Raw genomic sequence first — 23,125 nt, 5'->3', positions numbered from 1 at the left:
GTGGCGCCATTTGTAACTTGACTGTATGAGGCTTACCGTTTACTGCACTTTGTTATTCTTTTAGCTATTTACCTATAGCAGATAATGAATCAGAAGTCTTGCACATTCACAGAAAATAGCTGTGTTTCAAAATAGTGTAATGCATAATAATGTATTTCATATTATATGACTGTAAGGTATAATGTGAGGTCTGAGTGTATGAATTTAATGGTTTGATTGTTTGTTGAATAATTGTGTGCATATATATATATATATATATATATATATATATATATATATATATATATATATATATATATATATATATATATATATATATTAGTGTGAACAGAAAGTGTAGCGTCAGCTCGGCCTGTGGCACTGGAGCACTGCTCTTTCTCTCTCTGATCACAGAGCTGCCAGTGTTTATGTGCTCAGACCAGAGGAAATCAGCCCAGTGAAAGAAGAGGCTGTAAGCAAGAATGCATTTTCAGGGTGTCAGGACTGATATGTTGAAAGCATCCTTGATTTGCTAGAACCGGAATGAAATTCTTCCTTGTGGTGAGTCCTGTCATGCTTTGCCAAGACTGTGCTTGAGCTCTGACGCGTGTGCAGAGAACATCATTCATGAAAACACACTGTTTGCCCTTCTTAACTGTATCCAGAAACTAAATCACACTTGTGACCAGGATTATTATAGTTATGTACTATTAAAGCTAATACCATAAAAACATTTAGTTCTTGAAATGAAATAAATGTTAACAGAAATAAAATCAAGTACAAAAAACATAAACAGTAACATTTCTCATTTTCATTTAATGTAAACATTTTTTAAAAAATGAATAAAAGTCTTTCAAAATAAAAGTTTCCTATCATGCCAATCAGAAAAATGTATTCAGTCTCAGGACACGTGATCACATGACCCTCATGGTGTATTGTTTGGCGATGGATGATGTTTGTAGTGTGAAGTGTGTGTGTTTGCGTACTGGGATCAGTTGCAGTGCTGGAATGGAACAAATTGCCCAGAATGGTACAAGCGTCGGTAGCGTTGCTTCAGGCAGGAGGCCGTAGGCCAGCGTAATCTGCTTCCTCGCTAGAGCAGCGGATGCCCAGTGCATGATGGGTAAAGGAGGCTTTGCTGACAGTTTTCAGGAGAAACTGCAGTAATGATTCATAGAGGCCAGACCAAAATAACTTTAACACGTCCTGTCACAGAAACCGCTGCAGAGTGCCACCTTTCACGGCCGATCACAATTAGCGCTGGGATTGTGTTATACGCGTCTCTGTTTGAGGCGACTATTGAGAAGCCACTCCGACAGCTGGAGAGCATCCATGTGTTCATTTAGTAAATGACTCCCTGTGAATGTCCTGTGCACAGATTCAAGAGCCGCTGGAGGACTGGATTTACTTCTACAGTAATTATAATAGGGATGGGCATTTTTCCAAAATATTGTATTTGAATATTTGGGCTCGTAAAAAAAACGAATATTCGAATATTTGTTTATTTAAATGACCTTAAACAAGAAGAACTTTCTTTTAAATTCATCAAGAGTTTGTAACCTGAACAAACATACGATTAGGCAATATACACAACAAGCTTACATTATATCTTAAGGTTTTATTTTAGTTGAAAGCATTAAACAATTTGTGCAAACAAAAAAATATATAAAGAACAAAAGCATTTAAGCTCAAGCAAAAACACTAATAAAGCAGACAGCGCCAGTTATCGTACAAAACTCGAGTCAGTATATGGTTTTCGTTTTCATATTGTTTCACGTTCATGTTGAGAAAAACAATATTATCCACATGCTCGGGTGAGAAAACGAGCTGCGCTGACAGACGTTGCAGAAACAAGATAACAATAAAACATAACGGTATGCTAAGCTAAGTTTCTAACAGCAGCACTTTGTTTTCTGTTCATAAATATGTCTCCCTCGACGAAATTTAAAGGAAGCATATGTCTCAATCATTTTGCTATCAGATAAGTTATCTTCTCGGCTCACTTTGGGTAAAGCTGTGCTTAGCCTACCTGTCGTGAATGCAGTGATGGACAGCTGTCTTTCCTCATTTCATGTGCTTTCTCATTATGGTGGTGATATTATGATAACTCGGTTTCATTAATTCATTTGATCAAAGGTAATTCCATTGTGTAAGATCATTTTCATCCACGTAATTGCAAACTTCGCGAGGCAGACGACAACATTATGATGAAATAAACTTGTTAAACATGCTGCAAAGTGCCACCCAATTTAGTTATAACTGCGAGTTTTAGTGCTTAGGATTTATCATGGATTCACTGCATTTACACCCAGCAAAGCAACATAGTAAAATTTGAATAGTATTTTTATTTTTCGAATATTAATTACAGGTCGAATGTTCGACTATTTGTGCACACCCATAATTTATAAACTCTATGGCTCGGTTTCATAGACAGGGCTTAGACTAAGCCAGGATTAGGCCTTCGTTCAATTAGGGTATTTGAGTAGCTTTCATAAATGTAGAAAGAAACATTACTGGTGTGCATCTTGAGACAAAACAATGTCACTGACATATTTTAAGATATATCAGTACAAGTTGCTTTCAGTTAAAACAGCTCAGTCATGAATTTTAGTCTAGGACTAGCTTAAGCCTTGTCTGTGAAACTGGGGGGAAATGTTTTATTGGTTCATTAGGGATCGTTGATGTAGGCTATTCATGCAACTTGTTAAAGGCACAATATGTAAGATTTTTGCATTAAAGGTGCCCTCGAATGAAAAATTGAATTTATCTTGGCATAGTCAAATAACAAGAGTTCAGTACATGGAAATGACATACAGTGAGTCTCAAACACCATTGTTTCCTCCTCCTTATATAAATCTCATTTGTATAAAAGACCTCAGAAGAACAGGCAAATCTCAACATAACACCGACTGTTACGTAACAGTCAGGATCATTAATATGTACGCCCCCAATATTTGCATATGCCCGCCCATGTTCCCAACATTATGAAAGGCATTACACAAGGGCAGCCAGTATTAACGTCTGGATCTGCACAGCTGAATCATCAGACTAGGTAAGCAAGCAAGAACAACAGCGAAAAATGGCAGATGGAGCAATAATAACTGACATGATCCATTGGAACATGATATTTGTAAATTGTCTTTCTAAATGTTTCGTTAGCATGTTGCTAATGTACTGTTAAATGTGGTTAAAGTTACCATTGTTTCTTACTGTATTCACAGAGAGACGAGAGTCGTTGCTATTTTCATTTTTAAACACTTGCAGTCTGTATAATTCATAAACACAACTTCATTCTTTATAAATCTCTCCAACAGTGTAGCATTAGCCGTTAGCCACGGAGCACAGCCTCAAATTAATTCAGAATCAAATGTAAACAATATAACAGTATACAATACTCACATAATCTGACGCATGCATGGCGAACACTTTGTAAAGATCCATTTGAGGGTTATATTAGCTGTGTAAACTTTGTTTATGTACTGTTCAAGGCAAGCGCGAGCTCCGTTGGCTGGGAGCACGAGCAATTAAAGGGCCAGTAGCCCTGAATCGGCTCATTTATAATGATGCCCCAAAATAGGCAGTTAAAAAAATTAATTTAAAAAAATCTATGGGGTATTTTGAGCTGAAACTTCACAGACACATTCAGGGGACACCTTAGACTTATATTACATCTTTTAAAAAGAAGTTCTAGGGCACCTTTAAAATATCCAAAAACCACTAGAACAGTGCTATATATTTTATTGACTTGTGTACTTATATTATCCCAAATGTTTCCAAGAATGTTTAAATCCAGAGAAATAAGCAATTTTAACCAGGACATGGACCGTGTCCGTGCGCCTCCTATCAATGACATCATACCCGCGATACCCTCGGTTTCCGGTTTTATTTTGTAGAAACCATGGAAACACCAAAGACGCTTTAATATATGATGTGTTTTATTAGACAGGTGAACAACTGTTTGGACACATTTACAGATGTAAAACGAATCATTGTTATATAGCTCATCATTGTTAGTCTTATTGTTTGAATCTCGTTTTCTTGTTTATATTATGATACTGTAAAATCGATCTATCTTACTGCAGTGTGTAACAGTGTCTCACAGCAGCCGCTGAGTGAACGCACAGAGTAACGTTATAACATCATTTTCAACACACTCAAATGTATCTAATATGATAAACAGAGCTTGCGTTACCCCACATACACTTTACCGGAAGAAGCGGAAGCGGCGACTGTGGCATAATAAAAGTCCCACTGCTCTCGAGGCATGTGTTGTGCTAGTCTCTCATTAACAAATCGCTCCAGCGGCCTTGTTCAGCTTCAACATCACTCGGCCGTGCTCTGCTTCACACTACAGTAACGTTAATAATCTCATCCATGAACATGATTTCTGCCTCAGTCCCATCCCGATTCTTTTCCACCGGCTGTGAGGTGAAGAAGAATCTCCCATGAGTCCGTGCTCAATCTCGACATCAAGCTATGCCTTTGTTTTGAATAGGTGGTGAAAAACTACATATTGTGCCTTTAAATGTTAGTATATGCAGAAAAAAAACATTTTACTTCAATGTAGTTCATTGTTACTTCATAATGCATTAATTGTAAAAGTAACTTTAGGTTTATCACATCACCCAGACCATTCGAACGAATTTTTCCCCTTCGAGCAGAAACAGATACACACGTGCGTCTCGAGCTTCTGTCTGCGCTGTTGTGTTGATACGTCGCATTCATCATAGTTGACTGTTTCTCTTCATGTCGATGGAGGCGAGGCAGATGTTCCTTTGCACTTATCTGCATGTGTAATTAGGCCAATTTGCATATGTAGAGCATGAGGCAAAAACACAAGCGCTTTTGCTTTAGTGATAAATATTGACTTAAGGGGGAAAAGCTTCATAAGACGCGATTATCAGACATTACACACTCGGACCGCTGCTGCAGATTTGTTTATGTGAGCTTACGTTTCCAGATGTCATAAAGTTCACTCACAGTTGTTTGTGTATTAACCTAAATTTGCTTCTGCCAATAACAATTCTGACATTAAATGTTTTCTAAAACACCTCAAAGTCATTGGGAATGAAATGAGCTTTTGCCTTGACGGATGTGACGCTCTCTCTACATTCAGATCTGTGGCAAATGCTCATTATTATCAGAACATATGACGGTGCCGGCGCTCCATTAGCCAGGTGGCATTCATTAGGTTAATTGCTGCCATTTCTTATTATTAATAGTTTGTGAAAGTGACACGCTTGGAAATGGTTCAGTCCATGATTAAAGACTTTAACCAACCGAAAGCTGGTTAGGTGGTGTTCTGCTTTCATTTTCTTATTTTCTTTTTTCATAAGTGATGCAAGTGAAGATTTGATCCTGATAAAGCTACTTTTTTTTTTTTTAATTGTTTAACATTTTTTAAATATTTAACAGTAAAAGTAAAATTTTTTGAATGAATAGGTTAGTTGAAGGTGTAGAGTTCGACACACTGTGCATATTAATGCATCATGCGCGGCTGTCAGGAAGGGTAATTATGGTCATAGCGGCTGATTCCCAAAGCGCTCTTGTGTTTCCAGACCTTCTGTTTTGTCATGTTGGGAATGACGAGCTGTAGGCCATCAGCATTACGCTCTTTTATGACCTTCTAACGATGCTCTGTATTTTAAAGTCACCATGAAATAAATTCTTGGTTTTTATGGAATATTGCAGTGTTTATTCTAAATGATTTATCAGTGCACGTCATTATTGTTTAAATTCATGCGTCTCGTAATCTTGAATCAGAATATCTTCCTGATATGCAGCATGAGGGCGATGATGAGGGCGGGGCAACCTGTCACTCACATGAGATCCACCAATAGCAAACCACAACCATCCAATCAATTCCCCATGGACAAAATCAAGCCCCGCCCTATGTTTGTTCTTGTTCCAGAAGCGTTTCACTCGGATATATGACGTAATAGGGAAGAAAAGATGAGCACAACTTCCAGTTCATGATGACTTTAACGCTGATTAAATGTTTTGCTCGATTTCCCTGATTTCAGGAAGTTGTGTTTATGGAATAGGAAAGCTTTTGTAGCTGCTAATGCTTAGATGCATAGAGAATCGTGAAACGGATTCTGTTGTTTCAGTGGAAGAGAGTGATCTTTCTGTGATCTTCTGCACTGTGACTGCTTTAAGTTCATGTTGTGTGGATGATGTTTGCTTACTACAGTCTTCCAATAGTCCCAACTAGGAATGCAATTGGGATTTTCAGGACATTCATGTGTTTGTTCCTGTAACCTTGTGTTTGTTTTGTCCTGCTTATACGAACAAAACTTCAATAAACATTATTTGTAGCTCCTGCCATGCAATAATCTTTGTGCTTTGATGCATTTGATTTAAAACAAAGTCTCAGCTTTTAAATTCTGTCAGTTTTATCATAATAAATGTGTTTTTGTGTCTTTTTAATGTGTGCTGACAGATCACTGTAGTTGAACTGATTTTCTCTTCCTCTTTACTACTAGTTACAGCACCAAATAAACATGAATGAACATCAGAAGGAATGTTGAACGATTCTGAGTAACTTACTGAAATGAATCACTTTGCATGTAATCGATCAAACAGTGTTTCAACTGCGGAAAGACGTCAATAAAACTGCTTGAGAACAATGTGTCACATAACGTCACATCTCAGAAAAGCCATTCAATGATTATAAACTTGATAGTTAGCTAAAAAACTCATGAGAAGTGTTTTGATGCAGTTTATTACATCTTCATTATATTTGTATTCAACCTGTTCAGTATTTAGTGCATTTAATAAATCCGTCATGAAAACAAGCATTAATGACAGCCACCGTTTAAATAATTGGAGTAGAAACATAATTATGTAATTAAAATGTTATTATCATAACATTATTATTATAAAACCTGCCTTATGTGCCCAATTTAAATGTTTGTATACAAATTAGTTGTTAAAAAAAATTGTTGCGTACTGTACCTGATATATATCCAAAAAGAATCGATATTGAATCAAATTGAGTTAAAATGGAATTGAATAGGCCTATTTAATGTTTGTAAACATTCGGGATGCGCGCACATCATGGTTGCAGAAAACCCGGGAGTGATAACCAGTACAACTAGAGAGTTACGACGAAGCGGTTCAAAGTATTTAAGATTTAGAAACATTATAGAATATTTTGATTTGTTATTTTTTTTTTAAATGTTGTCCGCATATCACAGCAGCTTGTCACCCAGCGATAAGCACTGTTATTTAAAAAAATTAACGTTACTGAGTGGGATACAGCTTACGGATCCGTTTGCCATAGCACCTTGTCAGTGGTTAAATGACGAAACGAAATGGCCAAACATCCAGTGGCCAGAGATATATAATTACCTGATTGACACCCCAAGTGTATATACTCAGGAGAAGCTAAAAGCGTATCTTGACGCGTAACTTACAACTTTGTTTTTTGTTTTGTTTTTGTTTAAGCCACGAATTAAAAGAATAAAAAAAGTTAATTTCGAGTTTATATCTCACAATTCTGACTTTTATTTCTCACAAATCTAAGTTTATATCTCATATTTCTTACAAAGAAAAACAGAATTGTGAGAAATACTTGTTATTCTGTCTTTTCTGAATTGCAATTTGTCCCGCAATTCTGACTTTTTTCCCCTCAGAATTGTGAAATAAACTCAAAATTGCGAGTAATAAAGTCCGAACTGGGAGTAATAAACACACAAATGCAAGAAAAAAAGTCAGAATTGTGAAATAAACATTTTATAGATTATTTTTAAAAGTTATCTATGTGAAACGTTATATGTTTAAAAATTATTTCAATGCTGTAACTGCTATGTATGTATGTCCTCTGAACTGCATATGTGAATATTATGTAGACTTACTGTTTACATCAAATTCCTGCTTTAATAGTAGACTAATCCTTGCAGGTGTCGTCAGTCCAGTCTGTGAAACGTCTCCGTTTAGCTTCAAAGGACGTTTTCAAAGTTTTCTTTAAAAATGAAGACTATATTTTTTGCATTCCAATTCCAAAATCCAGAGGCACAACAAAACATTGTCTTATTCTGTGGATTTTGCACATTTTTCTCCAATTGCTACCGCTATTTTTCTGCAACCACTATGCGCGCGCAGCTGCAAGTGACGTAATTGTTACGTCTGCTTTTAAGGGGTCTATTGAATCGCAAGCTTATGAATCGAAATGAAAAGGAATCATGAAATATGTGTCAATGCCCAGCACTAATATTAAGCACATTGCGTTGTGGAATATTGCTCATTGTGCATTATACATCAGTTTTGTGATGCAAAACACATTTAACATTTATATTATTAAACGTAAAATATGTATAATTGCATTAGCAATTAATTTTTGTATGGTTTGAATGCAGGACAAGCCCTGGATATAATGTGATTGGTCATACAGAACCTTGCAAACTATAAATACTGTGTAGTGCCAGTAATATGTGATTTTGAGCTCGCTCATACTGTATTTGTTTGCTTCTGTATGACTGAACATGAGCAGAGAGCTGTTGATGGCTTCACTGCAGACACAAAAAGCTGAAATGAAATTGAAGTTCATTAATAGTGTTTGAAAACCAAAACGTGTAGGCCTACTTGCAAGGCCATTATCAGCCAGTAATGGTGATCTTATAATGTCTAAATATCAGCTACCTGAGTGATAAATGACTTACAGTACAATACAAATCAAAAGTTTGGTGTCAGTATGTTTTTTTTTTTTTTTTGAATAAAGAAATTAATACTTTTATTCAGCAAGGATGTTAAATGGATCAAAAGTGACTGTAAACACGTATATAATGCAACATATTTCTATTTCAAATAAATGCTTTTTTTTTTTTTTTAAACTTTCTATTCATCAAAAAATCCTGAAAAATAAAATGTATGATGGTTTACACACAATTCTGAAGCAGCACAACTGTTTTCAACATTGATAATAATCATAAATGTTTCTTGAGCAGCAAATCATCATATTAGAATGATTTCTGAAGGATCATGTGATGTAATGATGCTGAAAATTCAGCTTTGATCACAGGAATAAATTACAGTTTAAAATATATACACATAGAAAACAGATATTTTACACTGTAATAATTTTCCCTGTATATACTGTGTTTTTGCTCTAATAATTGAAGCCTTTGTGAGCAGAAGAGTTTTCTTTCAAAAACATTAAAACATCTTACCGACCCCAAACTTTTGATCGTCAGTAGTGTGTATTCTAGTAAAAGCACGCATGGTCATGTGTTGATGTGATTCAGATGCAGTGCCTCTCTCAGGTCCTTGTGTTAAAGCGTTTTTCATCCTGATGATGTATTTACTCATGCGAGAGCATTTCAGACCTTAAAGTGTGAGTCTAAACAAGCCCATAATTCAAAGTTCAGCCCATTGTTTGACACAGATCTGTTTTCACAGATATTAAGGGCAGTTTACCTCACTTTAAACTCAACAGGCTAAAGATTTAGCAATTAGGGCCTAATCACGATCATTATATGGTGTAATCCATCTGAAGCCTAACAGATGTGTGAATGTGGGCTGGTCAAGGTCCGGTGTTGATGTCTTCACGTAATGGCTCTTATTTGGCCGGTCCGGCGCTCTCCCGGGTGTGTTGTTGTAAATGAAGCCCGTGACTGGAATGTTCTCTGATCTTCACGCTGTTTTTCTTCTTTGTTCACCCAACAGACTGACTGCCAATACTGAGCCAACAGATTGTGATTTCATGTTTTTCTTCTTCTTTTGTTCACTTTGTAGTGTTTTTTTTGTTTGAGATTTTGCAGCCGTGAACAGCTTCACACATAGAGACTTTGTTCTAGTATTGTCAAAAATAGTTTTTTTTTTCGATCTGAATATTTGAAAAGTTTTCAATGCTCATTTCCCTCAGTATTGATACTGATTTCCAGCTGTTAGTAATGTTTTAAATAATGTTCATAAATCTGACATGAAAAGAAGTTTTTATGACAGCCACTATTTAACTTCAACTACGAATTGCAGTAGAAACGAAATGAAATCATAAAAACTGCCTTGTGTGCAAATTAAATGTTTGTTTTTAGTGTTGATTTAATGAATTTAATTAATTGATTTTTATTAAATAAACTTTTGGTTTAAAAACTTTTTTTATTTTTTTGTTAATGTGAAAAAATAATTTTAGTGCATCACTAAATATAATCACGAAATGTAATTTTTTTTTCTTTCTTCATGGTTTCGAAAATGATATTGAATATCAATATTTTTCAAGGTATGGCAGAGCTGCCACCACATTTCCCAACTGATAAGACCTGCCATTTCTGCTGCACATGAGAAACAGCAAACGGCAAATGAAAGCGAAACAAAACCACAGTACTCAATTGAATTGCTCAGTACGAACCATTTATCAGCTCAGACCAATAACAGACAGAGCAAGCTCAGAACAGGTTTACTGGTGGGCCAATCTCAATCACATAACACCGCTACAGCGATGGGAGATCCAGTGAGAAAGTGTTTGAATTCCCCATTGCTGCAAGGTCTAGAGTAGTGTTGTCACGGTACCAAAATTCCAGCAGTCGGTACCGATACCATGAAAATTTTACGGTTCTCGGTACCAATTTCGGTACCACAGCAAAATCTATTGGAACTATTTTACTATTTTATATAGCCTATTTTAAAAAACAATATGATTTGGAGTGTGTGTGTTTGTGTGTATATACCTCAATTAAATACATTTTGAAATAAAAAAATAAATAAAAAATGCTCAAACATCCATTGTGTACTGTTGAAAAAACCAGCATAGGTAGGTAGGTTTTGAAGCTGTATGCTGGTCAAGTGCTGGTCCTAAACTGGTCCTGCTGGTCCATGCTAGTCCTAAGCTGGTCCTGGACCAGCATAAACCAGCTCAAACCAGCATACCAGCTTCAAAACCTACTTTACCAGCATATGCTTGTTTTTTCAACAAGGGTAACAGACGTGCGTGTTTATTTTAGCTATTCCGTCAGAGAAACAACACACTACAGCCTGTAAAACTATGAAATAAATATCGGTAAATAATGGTAACCTAAATAATAAGAAAGTTAAATATTATTTCAAAAAGCATTCGTTTTTTATTTCCACACAAAGACACGTCATATAGCCAAAGTCCCGTTATTACTTTGATATAAACTGCTCTGCGCTTCGAGAGGGATGAAGGACACGAGCAGGAAAGAGACCATTTCTCTTTAATAATATCTTCATGTTTTCTCCTGATGTTACAAGCAACTGACACTTGTTGTAAAAGGTCTGAAGAGCAAGTTTTATCCTCCGCAGGAGCAAGACATTCAGGCTATGTTTGATTTAGCGCTGCCAGAGAAAACAAAAGTAAAAATCACTGGTGTGTGAAACGCGCTATACAAATAAACTTGACGCACCTTATAACAGGCACAAACTGTGTTAAATAGAAATTGACGTGCAAGCAAAAAGGATTCTGTCCTACGGTGTTATTTCTAGCATGCGAATAGCCTAATAGGCCTAAATGCGAACGAAAGAAACATTTATAATCCCCTGCGTGAGTGAAGATTTGGGAAAAGAAACAGATGTTCAGTGGAATAACTAATGGAATATTGTTAAATTCTCTGATAATCAGGTGACCAGATCGCAGAATAGAATACAAAGCATGGACTCTCGTACCTCTCATTCGGCATGAACCAAAATCTTTCCATGGCTGCGATGTCACATTCAATTGCTAACCTATTATCATTTCTTTTGTAAACCGCTTTGTGCTTCACTCGTGTCATATTCACGTAAATACTGCCACAACCCTATCAGTGGGTACCGAATATACCCAGATTTCTCGGTACTACAGAAATGCTGGTATCGTCACATTTTCAAAATTTCAGTACTGACTTCGTACCGAAGTACCGGTACTTTTGACAACACTAGTCTAGAGAGAAGTCAAACACTGCTGACGTGGAAACCAGGAGAAACATGCCATGAACGAACAAGTTTTAGGAGGCTTTTCAGTCCATAAATCACCAACATTCACCATGGATTTAACCCTCTGGAGTCTGAGGCTGATTTGGGGCCTGGAGAAGTTTTGACATGCCCTGACATTTGTGCTTTTTTCAGTTGTTCATAAACATATTAATGACACAAGTGTCATTACACTGTATTCAGCACAAACTAGGCTACCATAATATGTGAGGAACATGTGTGTACATGTTTGTGTTTTTGAAGGAATAACGTTTATGCGTGGTTACTGAAAAAACAAAAAACTTAAGTCACTGATATAAGGCCAATAAAAGTATATTAAATCTGTGTTCACAAGACTTTTGGGTATTGAAGGTTGTAGACTAGAGTTTTTGCTTCAAAATTATGTAAAAATTATGCTGACTACTCTTTCATTTATAACAATATACTGATTTAGTTTTTGTAAGACACTTTTTGCCAAGAAACACGGTATGCGAGGAGGCGTGAATCTGCATGAATAATGGCTCATTCTCACCTGTGAAGACAAAAGAATTGAATAGTAATGACCTGAAAAGACTTGCATATTAATGAGGCATTTCAGTCAGGTAGGCTGTGAAAAAAAACTTCTGTGATGTCTCAAGCTCATCATGGTATATGAAACATACAGAAAAATTTTATTACAATATAAAATAATGGTTTTATATTATACTTTAAAATATAATGTATTTCTGTGATGCAAAGAGTCTGAATATAGGCTTTTAGTTTAAAAGCATGCACATTTGGAGAAATATAGGATTCTCATATGTTTATGTCAATTTTCTATACAGAGGAGTTATTTTTTATTTAATATTCATTGTTATCTCTATGAGCGCTGGTGTTTGCAATTCATACTGCAGCCGGAGGGCGCTCTGTGCATTTTAGTCCACAAATTCACCTAAGAAGAAGACGATATTCCATGAATGGTGTTTACCAATTCATACTACAGCCGGAGGGCGCTAAAGAAACAAAAACTCACTTAAAACTTATCAATAGAAGAAAACAAACAGGAATTTACTGAATGTCTTCCAGAGATCGCTAACCATGGCTTTTTCATCCAGATAAACAATTTTCAAGGCAATAAATACACGATTGAGACGATGAATGCATGTGTTGTCTCTGAATTTGCGTCTGAATAGCGCTGGCTCTGTGGGCGTGACCGCATTAGTGGGTAATGAGCTGAATCACGGACTTCTGACATGGCTCTCTTTTCATACAGATTACATAAACACAGAATGTTTGTTTTCGATTTGACTTGCACGATTTAAAACCTGACATTTCAACGTTTTGTTAGACATAAGTATAAATTTTTTGTGATTAGCATTCACTAAGTTACACTTCATTTTCTGAGAACTATCAGATTGGACTTCGTTCAGAGGGAGATGAGAGATCACGCATCATGTTAGTTTTCTTTATTTTACAAAAAGCACAACATTTTGTTTTTACTCTGAGTGTATACAAATAAAAGGAGATATTCTATAGTTCCAATTGATGTATTACTTATGTCTCTATGACAAAAAATGACAGAGTATTTTAAGTCTGTTTTGCTGCAATGTGAAAAAAAACCTGCAAAACGCGCCGGCGCGTTTTTAGACCTCAGAGTGTTAATGTAGCAATGCTAACTTTAACCATGGTATTGTGGCAGAAATAATTGAATGTTTTTACATTATTCAATTAAGGGTTTGTACAACCTTTTGAGGGTGAAAAAATGTCTTTTCAATGACTTTCAACTTTTTCCAGCACCTCAAAGCTCTAAACATTTATCTGATTAAAATGTTATTTTTAATGCAATGGCCAAATACATTATTTGTTCATTCTTCAAAGATTTTAGCCATTTGTAAAATTAAAGTTGTAGGAAGATGTAGGAAAACTAACACTTGGTGGCAAACAAACACTTTTTTTTTTTTTTTTTTTTTTTTAAATTTAAAAGTAAAAAAGAAATTACCATTATAACCACCAGTAGCAGAGGAGCACTTGCTGACTTATTAGACATTTCCACACCTTAATATATTTTTTTCACACTTTTTGCTTTTGAATTTATATTCAGACAGTATGAAATCACTGTCATGAAATATCAAATCATCAGTCAATCAATTTTTGTCAAACTTTTTGGCACTTTTTGTACTGAAGATTGAAGTAGGAAATTCCATACAGTGTCATGAAAAACAAACTTTTCTTTAAACTGATAAAGAAAAGATCACATGCTAATCACATGCTGCTGCAGGCAGATGTTAGTCTGGAGCTGTTAGTGAAGTTAATCATTTCAGTGTATTCCAGTCAGCTCTATACGTTGCTGCAATTACTTTCAATGAGGACAGAAGAATTGACATATTGCTTTTTGTTTGCAGAGAAAAAGCTTTTGATATATATTAATACTAGCCAATATTAATAACTAATGTGGGAAAACAGGCCAATAACTGAATAGTTATATAGTTTTTAAAGTCAATAATATGAATGAAAACTTTCCAATCTGTGTTACGGTAGTGCTGAACTTTATTACACAATCAATTATTAGTTTATAAAATGAGTTAAATAAAGTGAGGAAAAAAAAAGCTGTTGTATTTCGAGAGCATTCACACATGAGAGATTTCTAAATGACGTGGAAAGACACTTTCGGTTTTATTTCATTATGTCCAATCAGGACCGAGAAGAGCTCACATTGAATATTTTGAATGTAAGGAGGGTTATTCCCTTCGGATGTGTTTTCCAGCCCAGGTGTTTGACATCGAGCGCTGCTGGAGATGAATGTAGTTCATGGCTGTCCATGGGATTGAGCGGCCCTTGGGAGCTGCAGCTTCCTGCCATGAAAGTTTCCTTTTTCAAAGCCCATCAGCGGCAGGGGGAATGTTCCCCAATATCCCATCATCCCCCAACAGTCCGACGGCAGCTGCTGATGAGACTCAACCCCGTCATTTCTGTCAATACAGGAAAAATAGCCGTTCTTATGATTCACACAGTGGGCTCAGAATTAAATTTAAGCATGGAAATAAACACAAGCTTTTATGATTTTGTAAAAATGTAAATGTTATCTAAAATTAGAAATGTGTCAGCAATGTGGTGCTCATTTTTATGTCCATTAAAAATGCATATTCATGCATATAATGACTTGAATGCATCTAGTATTTTCTAATATTTCTTAGAAAAAAGATATTTTAACAAAACTGCTTATTAATAATTGAAAAACTACCAGCCACACAGTGAAACCAACATGCAGAAAAAAAGAACATAAATCATCATATGGCATTAAAGGTCAGTTTATTAATACCCTTTGATCTTATGACTGTGTTTCAATGATTGGGAATATTTCATAGTTTAATCTTTGCTTTTGTTAGCATTTCATCTGGATTTGATTTCTAAATGAATTAGCGGTTCAGGGTTTCCTCCTTGATTGTTTGGCTCCACAGACACCTGCGTCGATGCTCTTGCTAAGGCTTCTGATCTGCATTAAATAATTACAGTCTCAAATGCATTTCATTAAAGTAATTTGTGGCTTTTTTCCTCTTGATTTAATATCTGATTAGGGAGAGAGGCAAGAATATATACAGTGTGTGCATAATTATTAGGCAAGTCGATGTTCTGATCATATTTTTTTTTTTACAATCACATTTTACCAACTCCAAACCATATCAATCTTAATAACTAATATTAATTTTGTATATAATGATTCAGGGCTTGACATTAAGCCTTGTTTTGTTTGTCCTTCACACAAGTAAATTGGTCATGTGCTTGTCCGAATAAAAAAGTTGCTTTTCCAGAAAAATATTTTATTTTTTTGTAAATATAATTTATTCTGAAGCAATATTCTCATCAGTGTTCTATCAGCTTTGACATATTTAAATCTGCATATTTGTGATATTTACCCTGAAGGCATTTTTTTTTTTTTACCTTTTATAAAAGGCATTTTTTTTCCTAATCTTATTAATTTTATGCGTCATCTTCCATTTTTTAATTTTTACATTTGATCGATAAATTCAATTAGAATAATAAGACACTATTGGGCTGTTACAATCCAATCAAATTAAATCATTTACACTGAAAACTTACAACTGCATTAAATAATGTTATGAGATATTTCTTTGAATATACAAATAAGAAATGTTTAAAAGAATGATACTTTTAAACATTAAACTAAACTGCCAGTAGGTGGCAGCAAGTGACAGTCTTAATGAGTGAGTCATAGGGCCCTATCATACACCCGGCGCAATGCGACGCCAGGCACGATGCAAGTGTTTTTTGCTAGTTTCAGGCCGACACAGTTATCATTTTCACAACCAAGACCCCACATTGTTTAAATAGCAAATGCACCCGCACCCATCTGTCCACCCATGTGCGCGCAGGTCTGAAAACGAGGTGTGTTCAGGTGCATTGTTGGCGTGTTGCTATTTTGAGGCAACTGAAAATGACTGCGCCATTGACCAAAAAAACCTGCTCTAAAGTCAATGGCACAGTATTTTTTGTGTTATTTAAAGGTCACTTTAGTAATATGTGCCTATATGTAGGTGCACAACACATGTACACTCTGCTTATTACACACACAGGGACGCACAGCAGCACACAAACATGGCAAATATTAAAAATAAAAGGATTCCTCTCTGGAGAAGCTCTTACTCTTTCTGCTTGCAAATTCCACCATGTAAATGGCGAATCCACTATGGTGCGAGTGCACCTGGCTTTTAAAGGGAATGGCAGATGAGACTCTGATTGGTTTATTGCACGTTACGCCCAAAAATAGGTACAATCCTTTTGGACCATGCACCTGGCGAGCTGACCATTTTTTCTGTCGTTAAACTAGCAAAAGAGGATTCGGACATGCCCTAAGTGTGCTTCAGATCATGCGCTTAGATCGTTAAAATAGGGCCCATTGAGTCATTCATTCAAATGATTCATTCAAACGGCTGATTCATTCAGGAATGAGGCAGTTGTTTAATCTTTGACTCAATCGATTCGTTCAAAACGCTGAATCATTCAGTAACGCTGTTGAGTGTTGCTGTGAGATGACTATGGTTCTGCTGTGATCTTTGTTTGGAACTATTTTCACTGCTGAAACAGTAAATATTGCGTCTAAAATGTAAGTGACTTAATGTTAACTACTTGTACTATCAAAAACAGATAAAAAATATTAACTGCAAAAGACTTGAGGAATTAAGGTGAAGAGTCAGGTGTGAACCCACCAGGAAACCTTTACTCTCCAGTGCCTCCATTTTTCAGAACTGCAACCTACCTGGAGTCTCCAGAAACACAAGGTCATTTTCTTTTATTCAGCGTACATACGCATTCACGATGTCCTGCATCAGCATGTGCTTTTGTTCCAGTGATGGAGTGAATGCATGAGGTCTAAAGGTGTGTTGTGTTCACCTGACACAAAAGCCAATCATACACTTATATTCTTCTCATTTCACACGGATCCTCTGCTCCGTAACCCCGGCGTCTCGCGGGAATCGTTCATCTGGAACAACTTTGCCACACTTGTTTCCATGTTCCTAAGATTACAGGCTGGCCGCTCTCGGCTTTGAAGCACTCCTCTCTCTCTTTGTCTGCGTGCAATGCACTCTGGTAATTAACTTTGTCCTTCTTTTATTTGTTCCAGTCTTCCTCCGTCCACTCTTCTGAGCATCTTCTCCCAGGAGTACCAGGTTAGAAGTTTTCTTCCTTTGTGCGGCCTGACAGCTGCCTAATTGAATGATGAATGTCCCCTTATTTCTGTGTAATTGAACTGCCAACTCTCTGATTGGTTTGGAGGATTCCCCCCGACCGACACACACACACTCACACACACTCACAACCACACACACACACTCACACACACACACACACAACAGAGGGCCGTGCCTGAGTCTCGGTGGACCTCTGCCAACCCGGCCCCTCCATCTGTCTAATAACATCGAGCCACTGCTTATTTGCCGGACCTGTAATAAATTATGCTAAACCATTATTATTCTGACAATAATAATTTCCCCGTGTAGCGCGGCTCCGTGTGCTAAATGTTTGCTGACTCGCGCTGTCGCGGCCGCTTTCCGTGGCTGACAGCCGATGATGATCGATGGCCGCTGCTGCAGTGGCAGACGGCTACAGCGGCACAAAATAGAGTCATTCATCATCCGCCTGACAGCTGTCACTCATTCTCTGTGTCTCAGCAGAATTACTTTTGTAGTTTTTAAATAAGTTGTTTTTAAGCGTCGCTCTCGCTGTCCTCGGGTTAAGACGCCACTGAATCGCATTACAAATGAAAGGCAGAGTGGTTGTAGTTTAGTAGAACAGGAAATGAATGAGGCTGAAAGCACAGGGTAGTGACCATTTCTACACACGAATCAGTGTAAAAATATACGTCTGGTGCCAGCACAAATAAAGTGTCGAAGTAGGGGGCATTTCATGTTACAGTAATGCAATATAGTTATTTTTGCTGGAAATTACTTTTTTTTTTTTAATATTTTGAAAGAAGTTTCTTCTCACCAAGGCTGCATTTATTTGATCAAAAATACAGTAAAAATAATGAAATATTATTAACAGTGTAAAACCATTATTTTCTATATGAATATATAGTAAACTCATTTATTCCTGTGATCAAAGCTGAATTTTCAGCATCATTACTCCAGTCTTCAATGTCACATGATCCTTCAGAAATCATCCTAATATGATGATTTGATGCTCAAGAAACATTTCTGATTATTATCAATGTTGAAAACAGTTCATATTTTTGTGTAAACCGTCATACGTTTTATTTATCAGGACTTTTATCTGATGAATAGAAAGTTCAAAAGAACAGCATTTATTTGAAATATATAATTTTATGTAACATTATAAATATCTTTACAGTCACTTTTGATCAATTTAATGCATCCTTGATAAATAAGTGTTATTTTTTTTAAAATCCAAACTCAGTGTAAGCAAAAAAAAATAATTTATTTGAATAATCATGCTAATATCTGTTTTTGTAACTTGATGGCCTCGAATCAAAATACCATATGATTCATTTCCAGTGAATGAATCATTCTGAATCATTGGGGGAAAAAAAAAAAAAAAGATTCACTTTATTAAACATTTTAAAACCTAAAATGGTCCAGCTAAGATTATAGAACAGACAGTTCAGGCTACATCTACATTAATCGAGAGACATTTGAAAACCGTTTTCATTAAAAAAAACTAGCGTTTTCCACTCTGAAACATCTGAAAATGCTTAAATTACCTTACTGTGTATGCATAAAACGCAAAATAGTTCTCACGCTATTCTTCTGGCGCAATCATTTTATTAGCATAATATCGCATCGTTCACTGTTGCGCTCAAAATCGGGTTTAAAACACAAATGTCGTCATATCTTGCCGTACAGGACAGCAAATGTGAGTAAATTCTGTCATCTTTGCAGGAATGTAATATGAAGAATCTACAAAGGAGCATTTATCTTGAGTAATACTGTTAATGTAAATAGCAGGTACAACAATGCCGATATAACTATAGATATCTATGGGTACAATATGCATCACATGACTAAACATGCATCATTGTTTTCAGACTTCTGTTTCCACCATCCACACTAAAACGCGAAAATGGCATTTTCAAATTTATCCACTTTAGAGAGCTCTGTTTTCCTTGACAAAAACGCCGTCTCAGTGTGGATGGAAGGCAAAAACGTATTAGTGTGGACAAGGCCTTATTCTGCCAAACAAACCTTACTTAATGAAAATATCATCCTCATCTTGTGTAGCTTGGTTTCCGCTCTGTTTTCACATCATTCTAAGTTTCTTTGTTGCTCTCACATGTAAATATCATCAAGTAGTCCTGTCCACTGATATATCCACCATGGTGGTTAAATGTTTATATAAACACACACTCACACACTATATACGGTTGTACCTCCCAACAAAATGACTGATGAATAAATACAGAGTGTGGTGATATTTTACATGACGGATATAAAAGTTTCATTTGTTGAAGTTTCTCTACAATGTGCTGTTTGTTTCAGAAGAGAATGAAGCGCAGCATTATGAGACATCACGCTCCTGACGTGGTTAAAGGATATTATCAGAGGTAAGAAAGACATTTTCAAAGACATTTTTAAATTGACTTAGCATCTTAAAAATGCAAAAATAAGAGTGGCCAAAATCAATTCAGATGGAATATTAGTGCAATAGTATAATATACTATGTATACACACCCACACACCCCTACTCATTTCTTCTTGAATCTTTATCATCCATTCTCATGGCGATTTGTCTTTTGGTGGTGTAACATACACACAGCTTATTCACAATGCATGAACACATAATAAAACACTAATGTCAACAATTATTCAATAAAGCAGTTGACAGGTGGGACAAAGGATATCTTTTATTGTTCTCAGTGCCTGATATCGTCTTCCTGATGGCATTTTATCAAAAACATTAAAAAGAGAGCATGAAAAATCATTTACATTTATTCTTGTTTATTATGACTATTTTTCAACACTGTTACAGTGCAGTGATGATGAAAACACAGAAATGAGGCAAATGGAAGTCTGGGAATGATGTAGCAATCAAAACATGTACACAAATAAAAAAAGTTCTTTCTCTAGTTTGCTGCTCTGCTTTCATCAGATGCATCATGGGATGCTTTAAACTCTAGTGGAGGAAGAACATGCCATGATGATGCTTGTCCTTCATTATCTGCTGCATCTCATTCATTTGGATTTATAAGTAAATAGTCTATTACTAAATAAGTAACTTTGGTAACCTATAACAATAAGGTTACATTTCTTAATGTTATAATTCTAAAGCATTTACTAATTTTAGTTGATGTTAATTTCAGCATTTACTAATAAAGTATTTCAATAAAACATTAACAAAAGGTAATAAATCCTGCAACAAATGTTTTGCTCAATGTTAGTTAATGTCTCAGTCAGAGATGGAAACTCGAGTCTGTGACTTGGACTCAAGTCGCAAAAATAAACGACATGTGACGACTCGGGTTAGTAGTTCACAAATAAAATGATCCGATTTTGACAAACATGCCGGTATCCAAAGGAAACCTGCGTTATGTTTCTCGTTAACTATTATTATGAGCGCCGTCTGATGTGTGGGGGGTCTGTGAGGGTTTTGTGGTTTCAGGTTAATGAACGGCCTCGTCTGGTTTGGGTAGAGGGTGAATCCATCAGGGACGCTGACATGTCCTGGCTGGTCTGCTCTTGTTGTCATCTCTTCTCATTTGTTGACTTTCTTCCCCATTGTTGTTCTTTGTGGTAATGAAGGTACCGCAGCGAAGCCAAGACGCGTCCTACGGCCCCGCTTCTGCTGGAGCTCGCCAACGAGGTAATGACTTCACCTCCACATCGCCTTCTCTACTACTTTATTATTTTTTTTTAGAAGATTTTGTTCAGGGCTCCAGCAGAGTTTTGCACAAACATAATTAACCCAAAAGATTCATTTGGAGTTTTCCCAGTCTGTTAGTACTTATAAAAATTGGACTAATGGTTCTGCCTATTAACCAATGATTTCGGGCAATTATCCTTCATGGAAAAATAGTTCAGTGTCATTATCATAAGTGATGTTACATAAATGCTCCTGCAGTCTATTATTGACACTGAGGTCAGTGGTTAATATCTCTTTGTTGGTGAGCTGTTTACATATTGAAGCTCTCTTATTTCAAAGCTTCTTTAAGTGTTCGAGTGAAGTAAAGCGCTGGGATCTCAGGGTGAGTCAGTGAACTTACAGTGAATGATGTTACAGTTAACACTGACCAGTGAAAGGTGTTGATCCTCTCACACCCTCATCATCACCTCACTGATTCAGACTGTGGCGTTTACTCACACAGATCTCATGGGAAATAATGATGCAGCTTTCATTCATTACTACAAGAAACATCACACTTAGGGCCCTATTAAATTTGTTTTATTTTTTCCTGGATTCTTGTGTTTTATAATTTAATACAAATTTATTATACATTTATTATAGTGAGCACATACAACTTTAACAATTTAATTCATATTTTAAAATATAATCAAATGAAAACTGGATTCCTTTCATTTTTATTTATTTTTTTGCAAACAAAGTGCTACACAACAGAGGTTTACTGTTCAGCTCAAGTTTCAGCTCAAAATACCCACAGATCATTTATTAGAGCTTGTCAAATTTGCTTCTATTTGGGTGTGAGCAAAAAAACACAATTTTTGTGTGCGTCCCTTTAAATGCAAATGAGCTGCTGCTCCCACCCCCCTTTCCAGAAGAGGGCGGAGCTTTAACAGCTCAACAACAACAAAGCTGGAGAATCTCACGCAGCCAAAATGAGGATTGTCAGTAACGGTGTTCAGCCTTACATTGTTCAAACCGGAGTCGACACTGATGGAGAGACTCAGGAAGAAGTTACAACTTTTAGACGTTTCTGAATGGTTAGTGGATAAATTGATGTAGTTGCTGTGGAGTTGATTCAACTCATCCACTAGCATGTGTCGTCATGTTCATCTTTTGTGTTGAATTGACCCTCGTTTGTGAAGCAGTCCGGCGTAAAATGACGGCATGACAACAACACTCTACTACAACAACTCTTCCTCTTCTCTAAAGCAGCCCAACATGGCCCCGCCCCCTTTGTTGTGTGTTCTCGGGGGCGGGGTTTATGTAAATTTTAGGGTTAGTGATGTCACCAACACGGGAAGAAGCCATTTGTTGTAATATCTCCCTTTGCATTGAACTTTGAGCGTCGTATCTTTGTAGATGTTGTTTATGATCAAACAGCAACATTACACACTAACTAAAGTTAAAAAAGTGAAATCATAATCAACCACCCCTTTAATAAACTACAGCGGTACTGCAGGGTGTCCGCCAATGAATGTTTGATCACAAATAATTTTTGGATATTATTTTTTTTTTTTTAAAAGCACCCTCAAATGAAAGAGCACCCTCCGTTGATACTGTAATAATATTATATTGATGAAACAGATTTGGCAAACGTTCCAGTGCGTATCTGTGTTTGCACTCTGGCACCCATTGACATTGAGTATTTTTTATTCCTACTATGGAAGTCAGTGGGTGCCGTCAACTGTCTGGTTACAGACATTATTCAAAATATCTTCTTTTGTGTTCAACAGAACAAAACATTTCATGAGAATGAGTGACAAAATGACAAAATTGATGACAAAATTATCATTTTTTTGGTGAACTATCCCTTTAAAACGTTATTATCATAACATTATCATTATAAAACCTGCCTCATGTGCAGTTTAAATGTTTGTATGCAAATCCGTTGTTA

At 36.2% G+C, this 23,125-nt stretch overlaps 1 protein-coding gene across 2 annotated transcripts in view; it reads left to right on the top strand.

Moving 5' to 3' along the window:
* cdin1 (CDAN1 interacting nuclease 1) overlaps positions 1-23,125 on the top strand; it is a 101,836-nt gene that overhangs the window by 15,084 nt on the left and 63,627 nt on the right. For both annotated transcript variants that reach the window (XM_048190232.1, XM_048190231.1), the window contains exons 3-5: positions 17,501-17,546; positions 19,872-19,936; positions 21,132-21,192. In XM_048190232.1, coding sequence (XP_048046189.1) covers positions 17,501-17,546; positions 19,872-19,936; positions 21,132-21,192 — 172 coding nt within the window. The remainder of the gene's footprint in view (positions 1-17,500; positions 17,547-19,871; positions 19,937-21,131; positions 21,193-23,125) is intronic.

Source organism: Megalobrama amblycephala, linkage group LG5 (genome assembly GCF_018812025.1).
Source record: "Megalobrama amblycephala isolate DHTTF-2021 linkage group LG5, ASM1881202v1, whole genome shotgun sequence".
Classification (NCBI taxonomy): Eukaryota; Metazoa; Chordata; class Actinopteri; order Cypriniformes; family Xenocyprididae; genus Megalobrama; species Megalobrama amblycephala.
This window is presented reverse-complemented; position numbering and strand designations above follow the sequence as displayed.